The 21,478-nt window shown below is 34.1% G+C and overlaps 5 protein-coding genes across 15 annotated transcripts; 3 read left to right on the top strand and 2 right to left on the bottom strand.

The window, feature by feature from the left end:
- Positions 1-80: 80 nt before the first annotated feature.
- On the top strand, positions 81-8,196 carry LOC105699682 (DNA repair protein RAD51 homolog 3). 3 transcript variants are annotated; one of them, XR_001104052.2, is made up of 8 exons: positions 81-313; positions 387-472; positions 544-671; positions 759-865; positions 7,040-7,191; positions 7,307-7,438; positions 7,542-7,696; positions 7,813-8,196. XR_001104052.2 is itself a non-coding variant. In XM_012424857.2 (8 exons), exons 1-8 carry the CDS (start codon positions 214-216, stop codon positions 7,858-7,860), a joined length of 930 nt encoding a protein of 309 aa, XP_012280280.1. In that variant the 5' UTR covers positions 81-213; the 3' UTR covers positions 7,861-8,196. The 3 variants fall into 3 exon arrangements, 2 of the variants coding, with proteins under 2 accessions (XP_012280280.1, XP_012280279.1); XM_012424857.2 differs by having other exon boundaries at positions 771-865; positions 7,508-7,696; XM_012424856.2 differs by having other exon boundaries at positions 7,508-7,696.
- Positions 892-3,807, bottom strand: LOC105699679. Its single transcript, XM_012424843.2, has one exon. The coding sequence runs from the start codon at positions 3,646-3,648 to the stop codon at positions 2,365-2,367; it is 1,284 nt and encodes a 427-aa protein (XP_012280266.1). The 5' UTR covers positions 3,649-3,807; the 3' UTR covers positions 892-2,364.
- LOC105699678 (protein asteroid) lies at positions 4,099-6,894 on the top strand. The gene has a single exon (XM_012424842.2). It carries the CDS (start codon positions 4,509-4,511, stop codon positions 6,729-6,731), a length of 2,223 nt encoding a protein of 740 aa, XP_012280265.1. The 5' UTR covers positions 4,099-4,508; the 3' UTR covers positions 6,732-6,894.
- LOC105699681 (annexin B9) lies at positions 7,928-11,563 on the bottom strand. The gene is made up of 7 exons (XM_012424855.2): positions 11,304-11,563; positions 11,107-11,160; positions 10,224-10,605; positions 9,450-9,602; positions 9,116-9,289; positions 8,779-8,960; positions 7,928-8,643 (listed from the first exon to the last, which is right to left on the bottom strand). The coding sequence occupies exons 2-7, from the start codon at positions 11,134-11,136 to the stop codon at positions 8,590-8,592; spliced, it is 975 nt and encodes a 324-aa protein (XP_012280278.1). The 5' UTR covers positions 11,137-11,160; positions 11,304-11,563; the 3' UTR covers positions 7,928-8,589.
- A 701-nt stretch (positions 11,564-12,264) lies between these two features.
- On the top strand, positions 12,265-21,468 carry LOC105699680 (palmitoyltransferase ZDHHC2). Of its 9 annotated transcripts, XM_012424846.2 has the most exons (11): positions 12,265-12,409; positions 12,485-12,646; positions 13,148-13,174; positions 13,253-13,347; positions 13,511-13,631; positions 13,829-14,052; positions 14,240-14,369; positions 14,441-14,567; positions 16,158-16,244; positions 17,543-17,673; positions 18,616-18,946. In XM_012424846.2, exons 2-11 carry the CDS (start codon positions 12,526-12,528, stop codon positions 18,660-18,662), a joined length of 1,110 nt encoding a protein of 369 aa, XP_012280269.1. In that variant the 5' UTR covers positions 12,265-12,409; positions 12,485-12,525; the 3' UTR covers positions 18,663-18,946. The 9 variants fall into 9 exon arrangements, with proteins under 9 accessions (XP_012280269.1, XP_012280272.1, XP_012280268.1 ...); XM_012424845.2 differs by having other exon boundaries at positions 12,266-12,646; XM_012424848.2 differs by lacking the exons at positions 17,543-17,673; positions 18,616-18,946 and adding exons at positions 19,365-19,427; positions 19,950-21,468 and having other exon boundaries at positions 12,268-12,646.
- The last annotated feature ends 10 nt before the right edge of the window (positions 21,469-21,478 follow it).

The following is a 21,478-nucleotide window of genomic DNA, read 5'->3' as shown; positions in this document are numbered from 1 at the left end:
TGGTGCGGACGACTAACGTACATACTTGCCACCTGTTACCCCTCAGTGGCGATCAGTGGCGACGCAACTCATCTCTGCTAGAAATGAGTTACCCCTATATATCGCGACCCCTGGCCGCGATCCAGCTCCCGGATTGGTCGAGGCCGGGCCTCAATTTCAATTTTGCGGTCAATTATCTACGAATTTCTTAAAAATTATATCGTTACAGATAAAATGCTGCAACCAATTTCAACACTTGCTTTGCCAAATTCTGCGATATCCGGATTGCTTAAAGATAGATACATATTCATGGAAGATATTATCACTACACCTGGTCATTAAAATGATAATTTAAATTTATATATAGGAAAATACAATTTGGTAATTTAAAAATATTAAATTTTTAGAAAAGTTGACAAAGTACGTTACTTCACTTGTGTCTCGTGAAGCATTAGAAATACCTCAAACTCATTCGGCACTCGACGTTTGGCAAGTAAGTGATTACAACTATGTCATATTTGTATGTTTTAAAATGTCTGTATAGATTATCACTTTTGTTATTAGAAAGAAATGGAGGTTGGAAGTATATCAACTTGTTGCAAAATCTTAGATGATACTTTTGATGGTGGGCTTCAACGTGGAAGCATCACAGAATTATTTGGTGCTCCTGGCTCAGGCAAGACTCAAATTTGGTAATCCACTATTGGCAGCACCAAATTTGTAATAGTTGTAATAACATTTGAAAAGTAATATAAGATTATTGTACATACTCATTTTAGTTTTCAAATCAGCATCATGGAACAATTAAATATCTGCCTTAACAATTTCGACGGTCAGGTATTTTACTTTGACACGAGACATCAGACATCTCTTTTGAGATTAAAAGGTAAATATTAATATAATTTAGTAAAATTACAATAATTAATTAATTTATTATCCACATATACAAAACAAACATTTATAGTAATTGTTAATATTATCTTTGGGAGTGAAATTAAAAGCTTATATCGTTAAAAAAATCAGTTTGCTGAACAATGTGTAAAAAGTTTGTCATCGACATTTAACAATACTTCTAAGTAACTTTCGGATTATGCATTTTAATAATCGAAATAATGTAACTATTTAAGTAATATTTAAAACTAAGTGCTTAATATTCAAACACATTTTTAAATGGTATAATAATATAACATTTATCATAACTTATATCCTTAATGATATCAGAAGTGACATTATCTATCACAGCATATTGTTGCAAATAGGATTGGCATCCATGAGAAATACTGTTTTATTCTTATAATAAAGTGATCTCAAAATTTTGAATATTTTTCAAAATGTTTGTTGTACTTAGAAATGCATATCTTTATAGCAAAATTGTATTAACATTGGTAGACAGAAGTATAAAACATGTACACATTGTGTACAGTTTTATGTAACTTGATATGATTGAAAGCTGGTCAGCTTTGTGTACGTAACTTATCAATCTAGATTAAAATATAATGTAATTAGCATTATATACACAATACTTTAAGTAACAACAGAGAATAACTTTCTTATCTAACTTACAGATAAATCCATAATTTAATTTTTTCCAAATAGAGTGATATTCTACTCACAATAAATATTAACCTGATATACGCTTGAGTATTTGCACAAATCTGAATTAGTATTACAAAAAATGTATATGTTGATATTGGCTTAATTGTACTTCCGTTGATAATTAAAATGGTATGCATTTTTGCATTTACAAGGCACTATTAGTCTGCATACTGATTGTGTCTAAAGTTATAACACAGCAATGTATAGGAATTGTAAATTGCTATATTGTATAAATTTACCTTGGCGTTACATTTATAATACTGAAACGGTTACATCTTCTATAATTTTGGAATTTGATGATAATTTGAAGGTATACAACAAGAGAAAAACATACCACCCATTCTTCTTTTTACTCTTCTACATCGAACACCTATTAAACTGTATACCGTAAATTGTTTTATATCTTTAATTTTGGCAAAGTCATAATGAAATGAATACACTCTTATGTGTACATTTCATCATAGCACTAACATGTAGTGTTTAACTTACAATACTGATTAGTAGAGTATAAACATTGATAGAGATTCTGACGTTATATGTAAAATATTTTAAAAAAATTGAATATGTAATTCAAAGTACTATTTGTTGCATGTAGTGTAGCTTACGAATGGCTCCTATAAACTAGTAGTAAAAATGTTATTTATATTGAATGAGCAAGTAGGAATTTTATCCAGAAAATCTATTGTAAAAAATTTACAATCAATATTATTAGAAAGAAAGGCAAATGCCTTGTTTGATTACATATAATGCACAATTTCATTCTAATCGTTTGTTAGCTTTGAGACATTTTTACGATTCTTTTAGTTTTTTGTAAATTGTAATAAACTGATTTTGATAATACACGCCTTCTGTTTCATAGTCTCTGTAAGGTCTTAAACTACTAAAAGGATTAAACTGGCACAATGTATGCACTATACTTTCTCCTAAAACGGCTTGTAATCTTTCATGTTCTTTATGTGATTCATCTAATGTGTATGATGTTAATACAACAGGACAATTTTGTTCAGCTAGTAATCTTAAAGAAGCCACCCAAGTATCCTTTGACGAAGTGAAATCTTCACATTCGTGTATGCCTGTGTTATAACCAATAATAAAGTCAGGTTTTTCAAACCACTGACTGGAAACATAGTCTTCATAAAGCATGTTGCAACTTTCAACGTGAATTTTCATGTCTTCCACTGCACAACAATCGCATACGTTAGGTGTCACACTATCCCATATAAGCTCTGGACCAATAAGTACAATTGTTAATACCATCAATGACGGCAACCAATGTAACAAGATTTCCCAAACTTCCAGTCCGTCAACTTCTATCATATTTGCACCAATAACGTGTATAGTAATTTCTGCTTTAGCTGAAAATTCCAATCTTTCCATTGCATATAATAGACTTAATGGTCGTGTAAGGTACTCCGAGATATAAGCTGTTCGACATTCAGGAGACATTGGCAGAGACTTATTCTCATTAACATATAAATCTATGAAGTCTTTCATAGTATTAGGAAGATATGCTACTTCGGTATGAAATGGCACTACGTGTCTTGGAGTTTCTCGTGTGAACAATGCTGTAGCAATATCTAAATCGAAGCATAATTTCAAAGAAGTACATTGCTTCGAATGCACAGTGTTGTATCTATGCGCTGCACAGTAACTTCCACTGGGACAATCTTGACAATCTTTTAGGATTTTTGATTCGCTTTCATGACAGATAACGCATGATCTAGGAAATTTAAACATTTGTTCTTCATATGGTAACAGCCGACGATTGATTTTAATGCTCACTAGTAACATGAGATTTGTCTTGATCTGTGACCATTCCTTTGCATTTTGAGCTTGATTTTTCTTAAGTAAACAGGATATTCCAGATTCTTGTAACATCTGCAGTAAGACGTTACATAATTCCTTGTGTTGCGGCCAATGTTGTCTTTGATGATCTTCGCCACAATAGGCTATCATCCTACAATTGCCACATCTTTTCAGTGGCAATTCTTTGCTAAATGCTTTACACACATGACATACATTAGCGTAAAAGAACAAGTTGTGAGCGTCGTCACACATCTTTGTTAAGTTCATTAATTTTATTTAACTTGCAATTATTCGTTTATATACGGCTTTCAATTGCTTGTATGTACTTTGACATTTAAAATTGTAAATTCCACAGCCTCTCATTCCAATTAGAAACTCTCTTGTAGGATGTAGATGAACGAGAAGAACATACACCAACAATATTTGTCACAATTTCTAACTTCTTGTGTCATTCTGGTTTTTTTTTATTTAGATTTGTCAGGTCGCATACTATTCATGCGTCATCGGTGACCTTGGTCATGCTACATTCTATAGGCCGGAGTCTCACCGAATGCATTGAATATCATACAGAACGCGGCACGTTCACGCGTCGACGATGAACAACCAATCAGAATTGCGTTGGAAGTGACGCGCACTGTTAAGCGCAGTTCTGATTGGTTCCTCATTCGCCGCGCTCTGTGTGTCACCCAATGCGTTCAGTGGGACTCCGGATTATACCTCAGCTGCGCAGCACCTGTTCTCGTCATCTTGTTAGGTCACGTGATTTTAAAGGCAACTTCAAGTAGGCGAAGGAACTTCAAGCGATGCCAGTTAGGTATATACATACTACATACATACGCAGGGCAGTGTAGTGTATACTACGTTAAAGCGAATTCGGCATGGCTTAAGAAAGAAAAACGTAACCAAACCTAACAGACGAAAAATACAAGAGGCTTTCTGGCTAATAAATCATTTACTTGATGAGGACTGATGAGGACCATTACTTGATTAGCTGTCTGGATTTTGTATGGAATCATGTTCAACCAGATTTGACGATGTGTTTTATCTGATTAAAAAATTAAAAATTGATTTGTTGATGCACTGTGAAAAGTATTTCATAAAACAGCACACATAAGATTGTCAGAAACATGGGTATTCCAGGTTTAATGACATTTGTCAATAACCGATCAAAATGGGTTATGGAACCATTTTATTTACATGACTCGTATTTGGTTATCGATGGCAATTCCATCACATCTCAAATTTACATTTACTATACGAAAGGGAATTGCGCATTTGGGGGTGATTATGATAAGTTTGCGCGTGCAGTTGGTATATTTTTTGATCAACTCCTAGAATGCGGAGTAAAGCCTTTAGTTTTGATCGATGGTGGATGTGAGTTGAAAAAACGGAATACTGGAAAGAAGCGCTTACTTGCAAAAATTGAAACAGCAGGTACTTATACCGCCCACAGCGACAACAAGTTTTTTCCACTTCTGCTAAAAGAAGTCTTCAAAGATGTTATGAAAGAGAAAGGTATCAAATTTGCACAGTCTCTATTAGAAGCTGATGACGATATCGCTGCAATTTCAAAGATATTGAATTGTCCGGTACTCAGTTTTGACTCTGATTTTTTCATTTATGGAGTCCTTTATATACCATTCAATTCTTTACGTCACAATGTACGAAAAAATCCAGTAGGACAAGGGAACATTATGGAATGTAAAATTTATAAAGTTGAGAAACTTTTGAAGCATCTTAATGGAATACATCAATCCTTGTTACCAGTAGCTGCTGCGCTATTGGGAAATGATTACATAGATTCAAGTTTTTTCAAAGATTTCTTGTCTCAGATAAAATATCCAAAATCAGGTTCTCAAAATGAACAACAACGGAAGATCGAGGCAGTTTTTAACTGGCTACATAATCATTCTTTAAACTCTGCATTGGAAGGTATATTAAGAAAATTACAAGAGCGTCATCATAAGAGAATATTGACAGCTATAAGGCAAATTATAGATGGCTATACCAGCTTATCACCGTGCATGTTAATACCGTTAGGATTTTCCAAGGAGAACATTTTGAAGATACAAGCAGAAAAAACTAAGAAACCATTTGAATTTAAAGGAGACATTGAAAATCCATCATCTTCGAATACAATGTCAGGAGACAATCCAGAATTTGATGATCATAATAAGCAAGACAATCAAGTACAATATAAACAAAGTGACCAAGAAATAGTGGATGATGGTGGAACCGCTTATGAAAAACGACTTATTAAACTACTACCAACATGGTTTAAGGAGGAATTTTCTATTGGAAATTTTCCATCTTATTTCATCGATATTCTGGGTGGAAATTACTATATGTGCCCACCCCAGATAGAAGACTATAGCTATCCATCCGCTAATGCAATTAGTTTTAAATTAATTACTGTGATTTATAGTCTGCTAAAATCTGATGTCAATAAATCAAGAGATTCTCTGAAACTTTATATTCGGGACCAGAGAAAAAACTTCATTATACAGGAGTTGGAATATTGTGATCGTATACTTCCAGGTATTCGTCCTACATTGAGCAATTTAAGAGAACTGCCGTTGAGCAGGAGAAAGAAAATTCTCGAAGAAACTTTAGGAATATTGGATAGCACGATTTTAAATAACGTCCCAGAGAAATGGAAGTTGTACTTGGGAACTGCAAAATATTGGTGTGACGAGGGACTTGGTGAATTATGTACATATGTTCACATGTATGCTTTATTATTTTGTATGTTGTTTCATATTGTGGATGAAAAAATAGGGTTTCACCGATCTGAAAGTTATTTTAACAAAAAGTTTGGTCCGATGGTTGAATCGATATTGAAAACGAAAAAGGAAGGTGTTCGGCAATCTTCTTCAAATAATGTTACAATCATAGAAGCATATGAAAAAGTTGCAGCCGAAGATTGTTATGTGATTGTATCATTTTTCATTTCTAATTTCAACATAACACCAGATCTATCCAGGAATCCTAAGATTTTCAATCGAACAATCGTTCATGCATTTGCACAATTTCAAAGCTGTCTTCGTCATAGCATGCAGTTAAATGCATTATTGGGGTATCCTTATAAACAAACAAAACCTGCTCAATTATTCAATGGAACCCTGTTGTATAATTTATACAATAACTTCAAAAAACGCAAGAACATTGAGGATTACATTTCATTAGTACTTCAGCACTCTGAAAGTATGTTACAACTTTATAATTGTCTTTTGATGACTGGGAAATCATTAGTTCCAAATTTATTTAATAATGTTGGAACGGAAAAGAAATTTAGAAACAATAGAAAGCGGAAACAAAATCCGGTAGAAAACGAAGAAGAATGGAGCTAGAATACAGTGCAAGTTACAGTGTAACCTGAACGTCATTTTATAAGAACATGTACTTATCCCGATGTAACTAATGGATTTTCTCTACCAGTAATGTTAAAAAGTATTTTTTCTCTCATCTTGTACATTTAAAAAATAAAACACATGATCATATTTGTTATTTGAATATGTCTGTTCGATATCCCGTACTTATAATACTTCTGCATTAAAATGTAAAAAGAATAATTTCTTAATGCATAATATAGTAAACCAATGCAGGCCATTTCTACAGTGAAATCTGCGGAATGTATAATTAAACAGTAATTTTACAGATCTCATTCTTGGGTGTCAAAGTGTCCAAAAGGATCAAAGATTGAACATAGATGACATGATGAAAGGGATAACTGTCGTTTCTCCTTTTACTCCAAATGAATTATTGTCTGCAATTACTAATTTAAAAAGAGATTTAGTGGGTGGATCAAAGGTTTGTATGTATTTTAAAAAGTCCTCTTCAAAGGAAATTATTCCAAAACCGGTATATGAAATAATTCATTATCCCTAAAACTAACACATAAAATATAATACCGACGTTTGTTCAGGTGAGCGTTATAATACTGGACAGTTTATCATATCCTATTCAATGTTGCCTCGAGGATTCCTGGCAACGTACTCAAGTTTATTTTCGAATATTAGACGAGTTACATGCTATAGTATCAAAATTCAATGTCGCGGTGAGTGGAATTACATTGGCTTTCATTATTGATTGAGGATATGAAAAATATATTGGGTTTACTCTAAAGGTAATTATTGTCAACGAATTGGTCACTCAAATAGATGACGAAGGAAAAGTATGTTTTGGTAGTGCTGGAGGGCAATTGCTGGCCCATCTTGTACACAGACGACTGACACTCGTGCGTTTAACAGATACGAAATTTGCAGCACACATTTTAAAACATTCTACGTTACCTCAAGTTTCTGTAGTTTTTGAGGTAACATTAAATTCTTTTATTTATTAAAAGTATTTAACAATTAAAGTATTGAGCCAATTATAGGTTCAAATGCGCTGCATGTCTTCTACTTTATGTTATTCCATTTTCAATTCCAGATTATCTCGACTGGCGTTAGAGATGTGAGTAAAGTTACAACTTCTTGATAAATAGGTGCAAGTCGACAGTATAAGTAATTTCTACCTTTTGGATAAAACAACTGCTAGTAGATAATTCATTCACGTTTTGTTTTTATTGGTTGTAATATCGTGAAACATCAATATGAATATTGCTTTTATAATATAATTTTATAACAAAATGTTACAATAATAAATAGACATCTCTGTAATGTAGAAAATATATGCAATATTTCTTCGTAGCAAACTTGTGTAAAAATAGATTGCAGTATATAGATGTAAAAATATAACAAGTAGAGCCATCTTTATGCTAAAGTCTTTGTATCTTGTTGTATAAAATAAAAATAAAGGTTCTATGTAAAAGCAGTATCTTTTATAGTGCAAGGAGCGATTTTCCTTAACGCAATAACACCTGTATTCCTGTATATTATGTAGAAATGTCTGCTTCCAATTACATTAAAACAGGCACCGTCAACTAAAACGTTGCTTTTGCAACAATTAGGAGCACGACTATTACTTAAAACTAAAGTAATATTTTAACCTTATATGTTTCTCCAATTACACTGAAATCAATTTTTTGTTTTCAACAATAAAGTACGTCCAATGGCAGGCAGTAACACTGACTTTGATCGACATTGTTTTTCTATTCTACAATTAAGGCAAATCCATTGAAGGCGACTGGTAGGCTTACTTAACATGGATTATCAATAAAACTTAAGTAGTAAGCACTATGCATGCTTACTGACTCATGTACATAGTTTAAGTCGAAACCAGGGAAAGCAATGCTTTTTTGTAATCTCCAGACGTATCACTCTGCAACGGAAAAACGATGGTTTTTAGTCAAAATATTCTGAGATTCTGTCGGCATTACGCTAATCAATACTATTATCTTCTCTATTTTATTATTAATAGGTATAAGATTAATAAGGACATTAAAGTTTAACTTACAGCGATCCAGCTCTCTAGTGACTTCCCATAACGCTCCTCAAATGCCTTTTTAATGTCCCCGAGATCAATTTCACTTCGCGATACAATAATCCGGATAAGGGTGCGATCTTTAGTTCCAATGCCATGCATACTAGCATGTAGACGCTCAGCAAAGAAGCCAACTTTTGACTTCACACATTTCACTGTATAATGTAAAATACAAATATTTTAATATAAACAATCAATGACTAAACAGTATTGATTAATGGCCGTTTTTTTACGGGAAACGATGAACTACTTGTCATAAAATAAGTAAACGAGATTTTTTCTGTGCGTAGATAAATATCTATTGACTAACCAATTCCAAGGAGGCCCTTTTCAACGCTCCCAGAGAATTCCTTTTTAATCGCCACTTCGATATCATGGCCTGAGATTTTCTCATATTCAATAAACGTTTGGCGTAACTGTTGATAACTGCGACTGACCAGGATGGCATTAAATTGCGATTCGTCAGTTCCCCATTGTTTCTCACCTGTAAAGCATAGAAATAAACAACATAATAAATGACTATTCTTTTTCACAATTTCACCGTTTCAATGAGTTTGCTCTCCCATGTGTTATCTCCCAAAAAATTATATTGACGATGCTTGTAGGTATTTTGCGTAAATTGTAATGTAATGAAAAATACATACCAGCTTCATATAAGGCTTGCGCATCGGTGACAGCTTGTGCATGATCAATGCCTTGATTTTCATCTCGATTAGCTTGGCAAAGAGAAACTAATAATCTTTTAAAGTGCCCCGATGTGTCTCCTTTCAGATCGTTTTCAAGAGTTTTTCCGTACACTGGAAATAGAAAAAGACTAATTACAAATGAATGAAAAATAATGCATGTGTAGCTCTACCATATCTACTCTTCTGTAATAAAATTATTAACGATCCAGTGCAGCCTATTATGAACTGCTTGAGAATGTAATTCACATAACATCGTTAAACCATCAAGGCAATTTGTGGCATTCAAAAGCGAATGTGTAAAGAATGCTGGAACCATATTGGCTACCCGACACGACGGCCGCGTTACGCATACAGCGACGTCAATGAATACACGACTGTGTCGTAAGAAACGATGACATCATGCTGACCATGTGTGAGCATAAATATAGAAACCTAGTCATCTTCTCCCTTACCCGTCCTTCATTTTTTAGTTCTGTAATTTTAATTCTGGAGGACATGCAACAAAATTTAGGATCGATCATGTCAAATCACCTTTTTTTCAATTAATGTAATAACCATTTTAAGTGATCATCTGAATAATTATCTTAACTCAAGTAATATCTGAAGATCATGAAAAAATTCAAATGTTTAGTTCACGTTGCTTAAAAAAAAATATTTTTATAAAACATTGCACATCTATAGTTTAATTGTAAATTATGTACTTGTAATTTAAAGTGATTTAAAAGTACTTACAGTTTTCGTAGAAAGCAGCAATGGTTCTTATTCCATAATTACTGAGGGTGCACAATATTTCTACGATTGCCTCTTCATCAGTTCCCAAACCAGACATAGCGTCATGTAGCTCTTTGGCATAATAGTGCGGTAGAGGAGTCATAAGGGCAATTATAACATCTTCAAGCTTCCCAGTAAGCTCACTTTTAAGATCATTGATCAGATCTTTCCCATATAAAGTTTTGTAAGCTTCAGCAATTTCAAGCCGTTGAACAATTCCACGTTTGGTAAGAACGTCAATTATTGCTTTCTCATCCGTTCCAAATCCTTTCATTGCCTTACGAAGGATCGCCGCATCCGTATTGACATCAAAAGGTTCGGCTGGATAAACGGTTGGGGTGCACTGTACAAAATAAAAATTATATATTCTTTGGCTAAAAGGTTTCACAGGAAATAATAAAAACTATTTCCTCGGTTTGGAGTATTTGATAATTAACATATTACTTTTGTAAACTATTTTTTAAGTCAAACGATATCACATGAAAATACATTATTCTAAGGAAAAAAATCCAGTTCCAAGCCACTTTCAATACTTTTAAGGTCATTTACAAATTTTATCAGCCTAAATGTACACGTTTCTAAAGTAAACATTAGCCATACTGTATGCAACGAGAATACAAGAGTATAACTGACATGATATCATTTATATATATATAACAAGAATAATTATTCACATCGCTATTAATATAAGAAGAAACTCCGATAAAAATAGATAATTAATCTGAGGGTTAACGACAATCTCATGTTAAAGAATACAATAAGAATCGTCTTAGACCAAGGACAATAATTTGAAATTATGCGGAGCAACTAAAAAGAATAGCAAACATTTTTACGACATGATTACCTTGAAAGGATAGTACTGGTGTTGCGACATGTTGCCGGTAGGATTGGTGCCACTCTGAAAAGCGCAACAGATCAGGTCAAGATACAAGAAATTCGACCTTAACTACTTATGAGAAAGTCCGCGGTCTACAGAAAACGCACATTTGAAATGAAATAATGACATACAATTTGAAAATTTTCTTTGAAAAATCTCCTTACCTATTAAAAGTACTTTAGGTACAACAAACTATAGACTGGGCGTAGCGCAAACAATGTAAGTCCGAACTCTCCAACAGCCAGTCGCTCAATGACGGGACACACCTACTTTCCCGAACGCCGCTGGTCGATGATTCGCTGCTGCTTCTCGGACCGGCGAGTGCACGGGTTGAAACTTGTTTCCGACCGACTCCGAAATTCGCTTACGTCATTTTTAACATCTCGAGCTTTCGCCATGCTTTCGCGATGACGCATTGTTTCTCTTGTGGACATTGCTTTACGTTTCATTTCATTTAAAAGATGCTTCATAGGTTTTCACGTATGTACTCCTCATGCTTCCTTTCGTCATCAAATTGATACGTGTGACAATTTAATAATGATATCATATGCCGTCAAGGTCAACTACCAGATATCAAGGTGCCTCTGTATGCTTTATACGTAACCATTCGAGCATTAATCACGCGATAAACTATTTATTATAAGAAAAGGTAAACATATGGTTCAATGTTTTTGCCAGCGTCGATTATTTCGATATTTTTAAGGGTTGAAATGTTTATCTTGGATATTCTGAAGGCATTTAAAACACGCTTTTTCTTTCAAGGAGCAGTAGAGTGCCCATGACCTTGAATTCCTGAAACAGTTTCAATATTTCCCCTTGAATTCCTGCGCTTATGTATACATTTTTTCATCCTCGACGCGCCGACGTACCGCGCTCTGTATGTACATACGACATCCAACGCTCTCATGAGGCTTCGGCCACAACTTCTTTTCCAAGTATGTAGTACCGTTACCATCCGTAAGAGGCATCGCATGGCAGAATGATATACATCAGTATAGCGTAAAATAAGTCAATGTTGTCATTCAAATGTGGATTAAAAATTATATTTTCTTTTATGTTTCGGCGACTGAAACTGAGGTTTTTAAAATAATATTTAAAATACTTGTCAGTCAAATGTTTTCTGAATTAGTTGAAATATTAAAATAGCGAAAGTACCGTTTCATTCTCCTCGTAGTCTATGCTGTAGTAGCAGACGCACTATCGAACGGAAATATCGACTCTTACCTTTGCGACCCGACTTCGACTGTTTACTCTAGGATGAAGTTGAGGAGTAAGAGGTTGTTTTGCACGATTCGTCGTGCAGAATGGGACGCGTTTCATTGAAATAATGCAAGTATTTTCGTAGCGAATTAAGTTTGCAATAAGAGGAATAGTTCCTCGAAAAGGATGGGCAAGCAAAACGAGTTGTCTTGGTGGTGCGTGAAGGGTGCTTGGTGGGTGCCCGTCATCTTTATCTCAACGGTTGTCGTCTGGTCCTACTATGCTTATGTCGTGCAGCTTTGTTACTGTGAGTTTATTCTTCCAGACTTATTTAGATTATTTGCTTATCGAACATTTCTAATGTATGACCTTCTCATGTTTATGATTTTATAGTATAATAATGCTTATGGAGAACGTATGTAATTTTAAATTCTATATGTATCGCTAAGAACCTCTGTCAACGAAGAACGACTGGTAAGATAAAATGTTTGAAGTGTAGGTATTGACTAGAAAAATTCATACACGTGTTTGAAATTTAGTTGATTTATATTATTGTGTAAAATATGTCAGTAACACGGCATGACATTTTTAAGTACTTTACCTGTCGTTTGTACTACTGGATTACGTGGATACTTTTAAACTACCTTTAATGTTACATATTGTAGAAATATACTTTCATGTATGTAGGAAGGATATTAATCTTCAGATTTGTCACTATACGAGTGAAAATTTTACCCTGTACTTATCAAGTTTGTGTTAATATTGCTACATTATTCAAGTTTTTATTAATGTCTATTTTATATTTCAGATACAATAGAGAGCTATATTCAAAAAGGTATTTTATTTGTATAAGCTGGTACAGCATCGTCATAATTTATTGAACATTGAATAATTACTTTTATTTTAATAACAGGCTTCTATCTATTTTTCTTCCACATCCTGTTCCTGTTGTTTCAATGGTCCTATTGGCAAACTGTATTTACTGAATTAATAGTGGTACCAGATAAGGTTAGCACAAAAAAGCATAGTAACAATAATAACAATAAGAAAAGTCAGTGATTAGATCTTTTTTAGTATATTTTAATTCTACCAATATTTTTTTGTAACCTTGCATAGTAATAAAGGATTATTATTTTACATATTTAATTTCATATATGTACATTAATTGCAGTTTAAAATACCTGCTGCAGAAATGGAAAAGCTGCAACAGGCAGATACTGAAGAAGCACAAAGACAAATTTTAGAAAGGTGCACTCAAGACCTTCCTGTTACGAATCGTACCATTAAAGGGGGTAGGTTATATTTATTAATGTAACACAAATATTCTTATGTAGGTTAACTAGTAATTTAAACAATATGTGATAGCAGAGAGGGACATTTTTTTAAATAAGAAGTATTTATTGAAACAATTAATTGTGTCCATCTCTGTTGGATCCTAGGAACAATATTGCGACACATCAGTAGATAAATTGAAAACTTTTCCCTTTAGCAATACGCTTTTGTGAAAAATGCCAGATCATTAAGCCAGATCGAGCACACCATTGCAGTGTTTGTGGAACATGTGTTCTAAAGATGGATCATCATTGTCCATGGGTGAACAATTGTGTAGGCTTTCACAACTATAAGTTCTTCATGCTCTTCTTAGCATACGCTCTTCTCTACTGTATGTTTATAGCTGCTACTTCACTGCAGTATTTAATACGTCTTTGGAAGGTCAGTGAATAATTCTTTTTCATTATAATGCCTTTAATTATAAATTTATTTCCAATCTTTATGGTGCTTTTATATATCTTAAATAAATTAGATAATTTATGTCATTCTACCATATAGATGAATATAAATTTAAAAAATGTGTTCTATTAGAATGACTTTTGTTGACATAATCATATTGGTTTTATAGGGTGAGATGGATGGAATGGGTAGGTTTCACCTGCTCGTCTTGTTCTTTGTTGCGCTCATGTTCGCTATCAGTCTCAATTCTCTATTCTTCTACCATTGCTACCTCGTTCTTCATAATAGATCAACACTTGGTATGCATTTAATGACTTCTATCGTTGCTCTTCCATCAGATATTCTTACATTAATGGAATACACTTTACAGAGGCATTTAGGCCACCTATGTTTCGTACAGGAAAAGATAAGGATGGTTTCAGTCTTGGAAAGTATAATAACTTTCAAGAAGTATTTGGTGATGATACTCGTTTGTGGCTCCTTCCAATTTTCACCAGGTAAGATTAATTTCCGTATTCATTATGATGCTTCATTATATATTTGCAAAAATATTTCGTGCAATATGCAAAATATTGATATTTGAATCAATTCTTAGATACATGAACATAAATTTACTTTCCTTTTAAATGATATGCAATTGAGATCATTTTATATTGGATCGTATATAAAGGGCACATAAAAAATTTACTTCTCTTTTTAGGGCTAATGCATTTCTAAATTTTAGCATAATCTTTTTTATGTTCCCTCTATGTATGTTTTCCCTCAGAATATTTTGAACAAAGTAACAGCAGTTTAATAAATAAATTAAAATTATTTTCAACTAAAAGGTATCAGCTTGGCAATTAATATAAATGTCAGTGACAGCATACTAATTAAAATCTGAGATTAATAACACTGCCTGTTACTAAATAATTCTGTTAATCAAATTGTGTCTTCCATAACTTTATGACATCATAAACTAAGGAAATGTTGGTATATTTATTTAGCACTAACTTTGAGCCAACTGCACAATACCTAGTCTTGTAACAAGTATATTTTAACACTAAGTGCGCCGAAAACAGAGCTATTTCCATTAAATATTCTGATATACCAATATAGGTATATGTTAATTGTCTTACTCGTCTGTTTTAGCATTTTATATGTTTATAATAATAAGTATAAATGCAGGCAGTATAAATGCATATTAACGAGCACTGTGTATCGACTGTGGTATTATATTAATGGTCTGTTGTTTTGGACGTGAGGCACTTTGGTAGTAAACATTTGTACGTTCTCATAAAAATATTATTTTATCTGTTTTTATGTTTAAACTTCCAGTGACTGACAATTTGATATTTAAAAATGTATTTCTTGTACCTTTTATAATTTATTCTACATTTCATAAATGATATGTTTAATGTATATGAATACCTTTATCATATTTCATAACCAGTGGTGTTCATGCATCATTAGCTTTAAATATGCTTTCTGTTTGCAAGTTTCGTAATACATGTACAACGTAATTCGTTATTTTATTCCTCATTTCTTGTATTCTTTAAAAAGTGGAAGTAGTATACAGATGTAGTCTTATTATTATAAATGATACAGAATGTTTAGGAACTGTTGTAATTACACTGCGATTGTAAGACTAATTATTTTTTATTTAATTGCTTGCTATTTGAATCATACGCTTGCTGCAATCTAAAGGACATCGATTAGTTTAGATATGCCAGGAAAATCCGATACTTTGTTACGAATGTTTCTCAAAGAAATGTTGTTGTATCAAATTAAAAAAAAAACGCGTTCTTTAAGTACAATCTCCCATTATGACGATAACAAGTTCTTGACAATTTTTCTAGCTTTGATGAAGTGATGGGATTCATAAATCACGAGTAATATTTGTAATTTTTTAGCGTTGTTATACCAAATTCAAAGGATTTAGAAAATCTTACCATTTGTCGGATAAATAATTGCAGTTTGTTAGAATCGTTTGCAAGCTGATACGCTCTATTAACAAATCACGTACTTGCTGTTAATCATTGCGAACCGGTAACTCGTTAAATATTTTTTCATATATAAATTGGGGGGTTGAAATAAATGTGTTTTAGTCTCGGAAACGGAGTGGTCTATCCGGTTCGCTCGGAACATCAGGGCGCCCCCAATACTTACAACTCCATGGGCAGTACTCAAAACAGGTCAGAATTAATAGATGTTAGTTTACTTTACCTGATGCATATTCCTTTAAGTTATTACTTTGGAACTCTCGCGCAGAACCTTACATGACGTCAAAACTGATACTGCATTATCAATTAATACCTCCGGAGATTGAAGTATAATTTAATTCTATATTTTTTAGTTGTCGCATAAATAGGAATTTTTGTCCAAAACGGATTACGTATTTTCGAGTTCCACAGTAACAGCCTTAGTGCGACGATGTTCTAAGCATGTATGCATGAGTGAAACATTTGTTTGCCATTTTTCATATTATATTTTATTTGTCAGCTGCTGTAATATAAGAAGAACAGGTTCGGATATGACCAGTAGACCATTTTAGACTCGTTTACCTACACTTCTTCCTTTAATAATTTTCACATTTTTCACGGGGTGTTTCTTAGTGTCCCTGAAAAAAAAAAATAATGCGAAAGACAGGCGTTGATTGAGAATGAGGAAAAAACGTCCAGAAAACGCATTGAGAATAAAGCTAAGAATGGAAAAAGAAAACCACGTTCTTCGGTAATATTATTAGTGGTTTTTTTTTTTCTTAAAAACAAAAAAGTGAAAGCACATGAAATTAATGCTCAAGCTGTTTTCATTTATAGTTTGGCTTATTTTCTGTACGTTTGCATGAGAAATTTCAAACCTTTCGAACACTAATATGCTTCACGCTCTTTATAAAAACGTTTAACAGGAAATATTAAACAGCATAAATTGTAACATACACGGGGTTGTCGAATTCGGAGGGAAAAGGCATTTCTTAATCGCGCATGAAACTTATGCCGTCAATGGAGTCATGTAAAAATGCATGATCCGTCATTCCTAAAAGCATGCATTCTACCTTCGGACAGATAAGTTACGTGTTCGTGACCGTGGCCACTATCATTCGTAAAGTATTGTGCATTTGGCTCTCTGATAGGCACTCGTCATAATAGAAACGAGAGTGAACATGGCTAATTTCTGTAACGCGTCGTAAATTGAAATCTACTAAAGCCACAAATTGCGAAGTAGCTACTTGAAACGATCACTCGAAAGTCACGTCGAGTGCTTTGCAATTCGTCGGAACGATTACGGAAATGGAAAGTGATGCGTGCAAAGATTCGTTGAAATGGAAGGAAAAAAAAAAGGAAAAAAAAAAGAAAAAAAAATCTGCCAAGGAAGATTTCAGTTTCCTTCTGTAAGACGGATCTTCCGATCTCTGGCCAGAACTCGATGTGCTCTTTAGTACATTCTCGTAGAGTTGGGGCGACCTGGAATAGCATTGGGGTGTGGGTTACAGCTTCGGCGACGGGGTAACGTTTCCTGAGCGGCTATGCGACGAAGACACACATACGCTGTTGGGACGTGGTGCCCAATGGTGGGGAGATGAGACCGAGCTCGACTCCCCACCGCTTCCTGGGTCTCGTTCAGGTATTTCATAATATCGGCACATCCTAGTATGGTTTCATCGGAAGTAGGCTTTTCTTTCGCATCGACCGTAGTGCATCGACAGTAGCCGCCGAGCGGGGCAGGATCGGATATGCCACGACACCCTAGAAATGCCCGAGCCTCTTTCGCTGTAAATAGCCACTGGGAGTCAATGGGTACTATTCGATTCTGGGTCTTTTTTTACTTTCCTTAAGGTGATATGAAAGATTCTATATATATCAAAATGTGAAAATATTTATACAACTTTTCTCTAAACTGTGTGCACCGAATTATCTGAAACTTTAACACGTGATTATGGAGGCCCTAAGGAAGAACGCGATGTTCGTAAAATTTCATTTAAAATAAAATGTTTTTTTTTGGTTCTTCTTCGAGATAAATTCAAGTTTTTTGTCAAAAAATGAAATTTCACGAGCATCGCGTTTTCTTTCTTATGGCCTCTGTAATCTCGTGATGAGGTTTCAAATGATTCGGTGGACCCAATTTTGGGAAAAGTTTTACTAATATTTCGACTTTTTGGTATGTATATATGACACTTTCATGTCACCTTATGTTGTACTTGCGGTTTATGTTGCACGAGCACGGTTTACATCCACCACTATCGAAAGATGCGTGAACTTTGGACAGGTGTCGGATTAATTTAAGTAAGGAGGGGAATTGCATTTGGGGAATTCCTCGCATTCTTGCCCCAGGACTCTTCGCGGTAGCTCGATGTTTCTTCGAGCTGCCGTAAGAGTTTGCAGGACGCATCGCCCATATCGCTGATATCGTGCTCGTCCTTGGCTGTGTCTGACAACTGTTTAATTTAAAAATAATACGCGATAATTAACCGTTTCTCGAGGACAACTGCTTAACGGCACGATAGTTATTACGATCGACAGAGAAACGCGTTGTAATGGATAAAGATTGGTTCAATGTTGTTTTAAGGTCGAAATACGAGGAACAGTGCAGAAAGAATTTGCAAAGTCCGTTAGAAATGAAATTGCTACACCCTGATCTCGAATAGTGGTCAAGAGGGCACATAGTTCCGTTGAACTCATCGGAGCCAAGGACATGTATTATACTATGTATACATACATACCTATATATATATATATACCTACGTGTTCATCGAAGCTGTATATTTCACTATAATTTTAGTTTCCTAGTTTGTTTACATTAGTGCTTAGTTTTTTTATACTTCCTGTGGATACTTTATGTAAAGTTATTACATAATGTAAATAATCCGTTGTGTAAAATAAACTTTTCTTATTTCCTTCTTCTCGTGGATTAAGTGAACGTCGCTTTTGTTTGATTTTAACGTTTAAATGGATTCCATTCGAGCGTCACTTGAATTGGATAAAATTTATACACGATACGAGCTTTTTATCGGACGGTTTTACGAATGTGCTTCAAAGCGGTTGGATTATTACGGATACTTTCATATGTATTTTTTTTGTCATTACTTCCGATATCGTGCAGGGATGCGAGCGAGAAGAATAGTTTTGTTCCTAATTAAATGATGCTGCATCGGCATTAACGAGTCGCAGATAAGTGATTAACGTTGCTGTTTAACGATACTGATGATTAATTCTTTGCAAGGAGTGAGTTTGGATTTGTCCTCGGTACTAATCCTTTACACTCTCTCTAAAACATTAACCGGTAGTCTTTACGAATTAAAAATATTTCATTGGCAGTAGGTGCAATGTCGAACAAATGAGCATGGTACAGGAGGCAACGATATTGGCCCTTGGTGCTGGGTAATGTGATCTATCGAATATACTTAAATACTAACATTTTAGAATTGTTATACAGATATGTAATGACGTTGCCGTGAGCATTTCTCCCGGAAACCGAAACGATGTTTCTAGCTAATCGCTTACAAACTTCCTTGCTGTGTCCACTATTCACGTTTAAAAAGGCTACAGAGAGCTTTGATTTCATATGACTTGCTTTTGATGCACGTATTATACGTATATATAATCTGACAAATTACTTGGTTCACTGTAAAATACTTGAGCCTAACTGCAGATTTATTTAAACGACGCGCCAAAAGATTCCATTTCCTCGGTGAAAAATTCTATTCTGATTTTGCTTTGTGGCTTTGTATATCATAAGTAATTTGTCGGATACTTGTGTCTTTTTTCTTTTTCTTTAATCGTGAGAGACGCAGTAGAAACTACTTCTTATTTTTTTTATACATATACATTGCTTCTCGTGACATTTGCCTGATTATAATTTATTCTGGTGTGTATATCACTAATGTAATAAATATTTTGTAGCACTGCTGTCATAGGACCGGCCACCGATGTAAGTCAACCACTGGTGAACACAACAGAAGCTGTCTGACAACAAGGGTCCTCGCTTGTTGTTCGTTATTTCCTAAGCGAAGCGAGTTTCCTTTTCGCACAAATTTTAAGCTGATTTGAGAAGTAGGTCGACTCGGTCGTTTCGAATTATTAGCGATGAGATCTTCAGGTTTCTCTGAATTCGTTGGTAACTGGGTTTCTTCATATACCGCTTATTTAGCGTGTGATACTCCACCAGGATTGAGTAACGAATTAATTGTCTCTCCAAACCTAGCCAGCGTGTTCTATTTTTAATTCGCCGTGACGATCACGTTTTGCATAATCGTTTTGTCAATTTCAGTTCAATAATTGTCACAGATAACATGACTTAGAACGGTCGACTTTTGAATCGACAATAATGTAAATTAAGACTAACAAGGTAATTTTATTTTAATCTCATCGTGATTGTAAGGGTCTAGTAAAGGAATTTGCTGTATCCTGACCTCAAGATTACAGACACTGCGTGTAGTTCCCCATCCAATAACAAATTTTTTATATTACATTAATTGTATGCCGGGTATAATGGAGATGTCTTTGAAATGTGCTTTACAGTCCACTTATGATACCTAAGAAAAGCCATGTGACTTTTAATCCGCAGCCCGTCAAAAGAATTGGATAGAGATGTTTCACGAATCCACACGATGAACACTTGGGATTTTGTTACTGGCTTTATGAGATTCTTAAACATACTACTATCTTAATAATAATATTAATTCTCAATTGGTGAAATTATGATAACGACTAACACTCTCTTTTAAAAAAAGAAATGTTAAATTTCGATGAAATCGTGTGCATTTTTAGAGGTAAAACATAGTCGATAGGATAACTGACAGCTTGCAAGGCAGAACTCCCTGCTGCGTAGTCATTATTTTGTTTATCGACTATGGTTTGATGTACGAGACTTAAAAGGTGTTATAATAGTGTAAGACTATTTCACGTGACTTGGATTATTTATAGCATAGGAGTACATGGCTCTAAAATTTTTACTCGTTTTTATATGACAGGACATAGAATCAAGTGCATAGTGACTTATTGTCAAAATATGTTCGAGAGGTCTTGCCGACTTGTACATTTGTACATTCATGAAAATGTACCCTAGCAGAGGATAATGTTGATAAATTTTATGCCCTTATAAAGAACACACCGAAAGATAAAAAATATCTAGGATAAAATGCATTGAATTATCTGGAAGTATAATAATATGTTAAAGGTTTTATACACGCTCGTTTTTAGAACAGGTTGTTTTTCATAGTTCAGCGTGCGGTCACTGGATTTCTGGCATTGATCTTCCGTTTTTTAAATTGCTGATTACACATTTAACGTACATATTGACTTCGTGTAAATTTCCCGGGAAATGTAGAAATTAATGCAAGAGAATTTATATCATTTTATGTACTGTAAATAAGATGTGCCGTCTAAACGTGATGGAAAATAAAATTACTTGTACTAATAACTAAATGTAT

This window comes from Orussus abietinus, unplaced genomic scaffold, assembly GCF_000612105.2.
Source record: "Orussus abietinus isolate OABI.00-Male unplaced genomic scaffold, Oabi_2.0 scaffold19, whole genome shotgun sequence".
Classification (NCBI taxonomy): Eukaryota; Metazoa; Arthropoda; class Insecta; order Hymenoptera; family Orussidae; genus Orussus; species Orussus abietinus.
The sequence above is the reverse complement of the archived record's forward strand: the minus strand, read 5'-3'. Positions and strand labels throughout refer to the sequence as shown.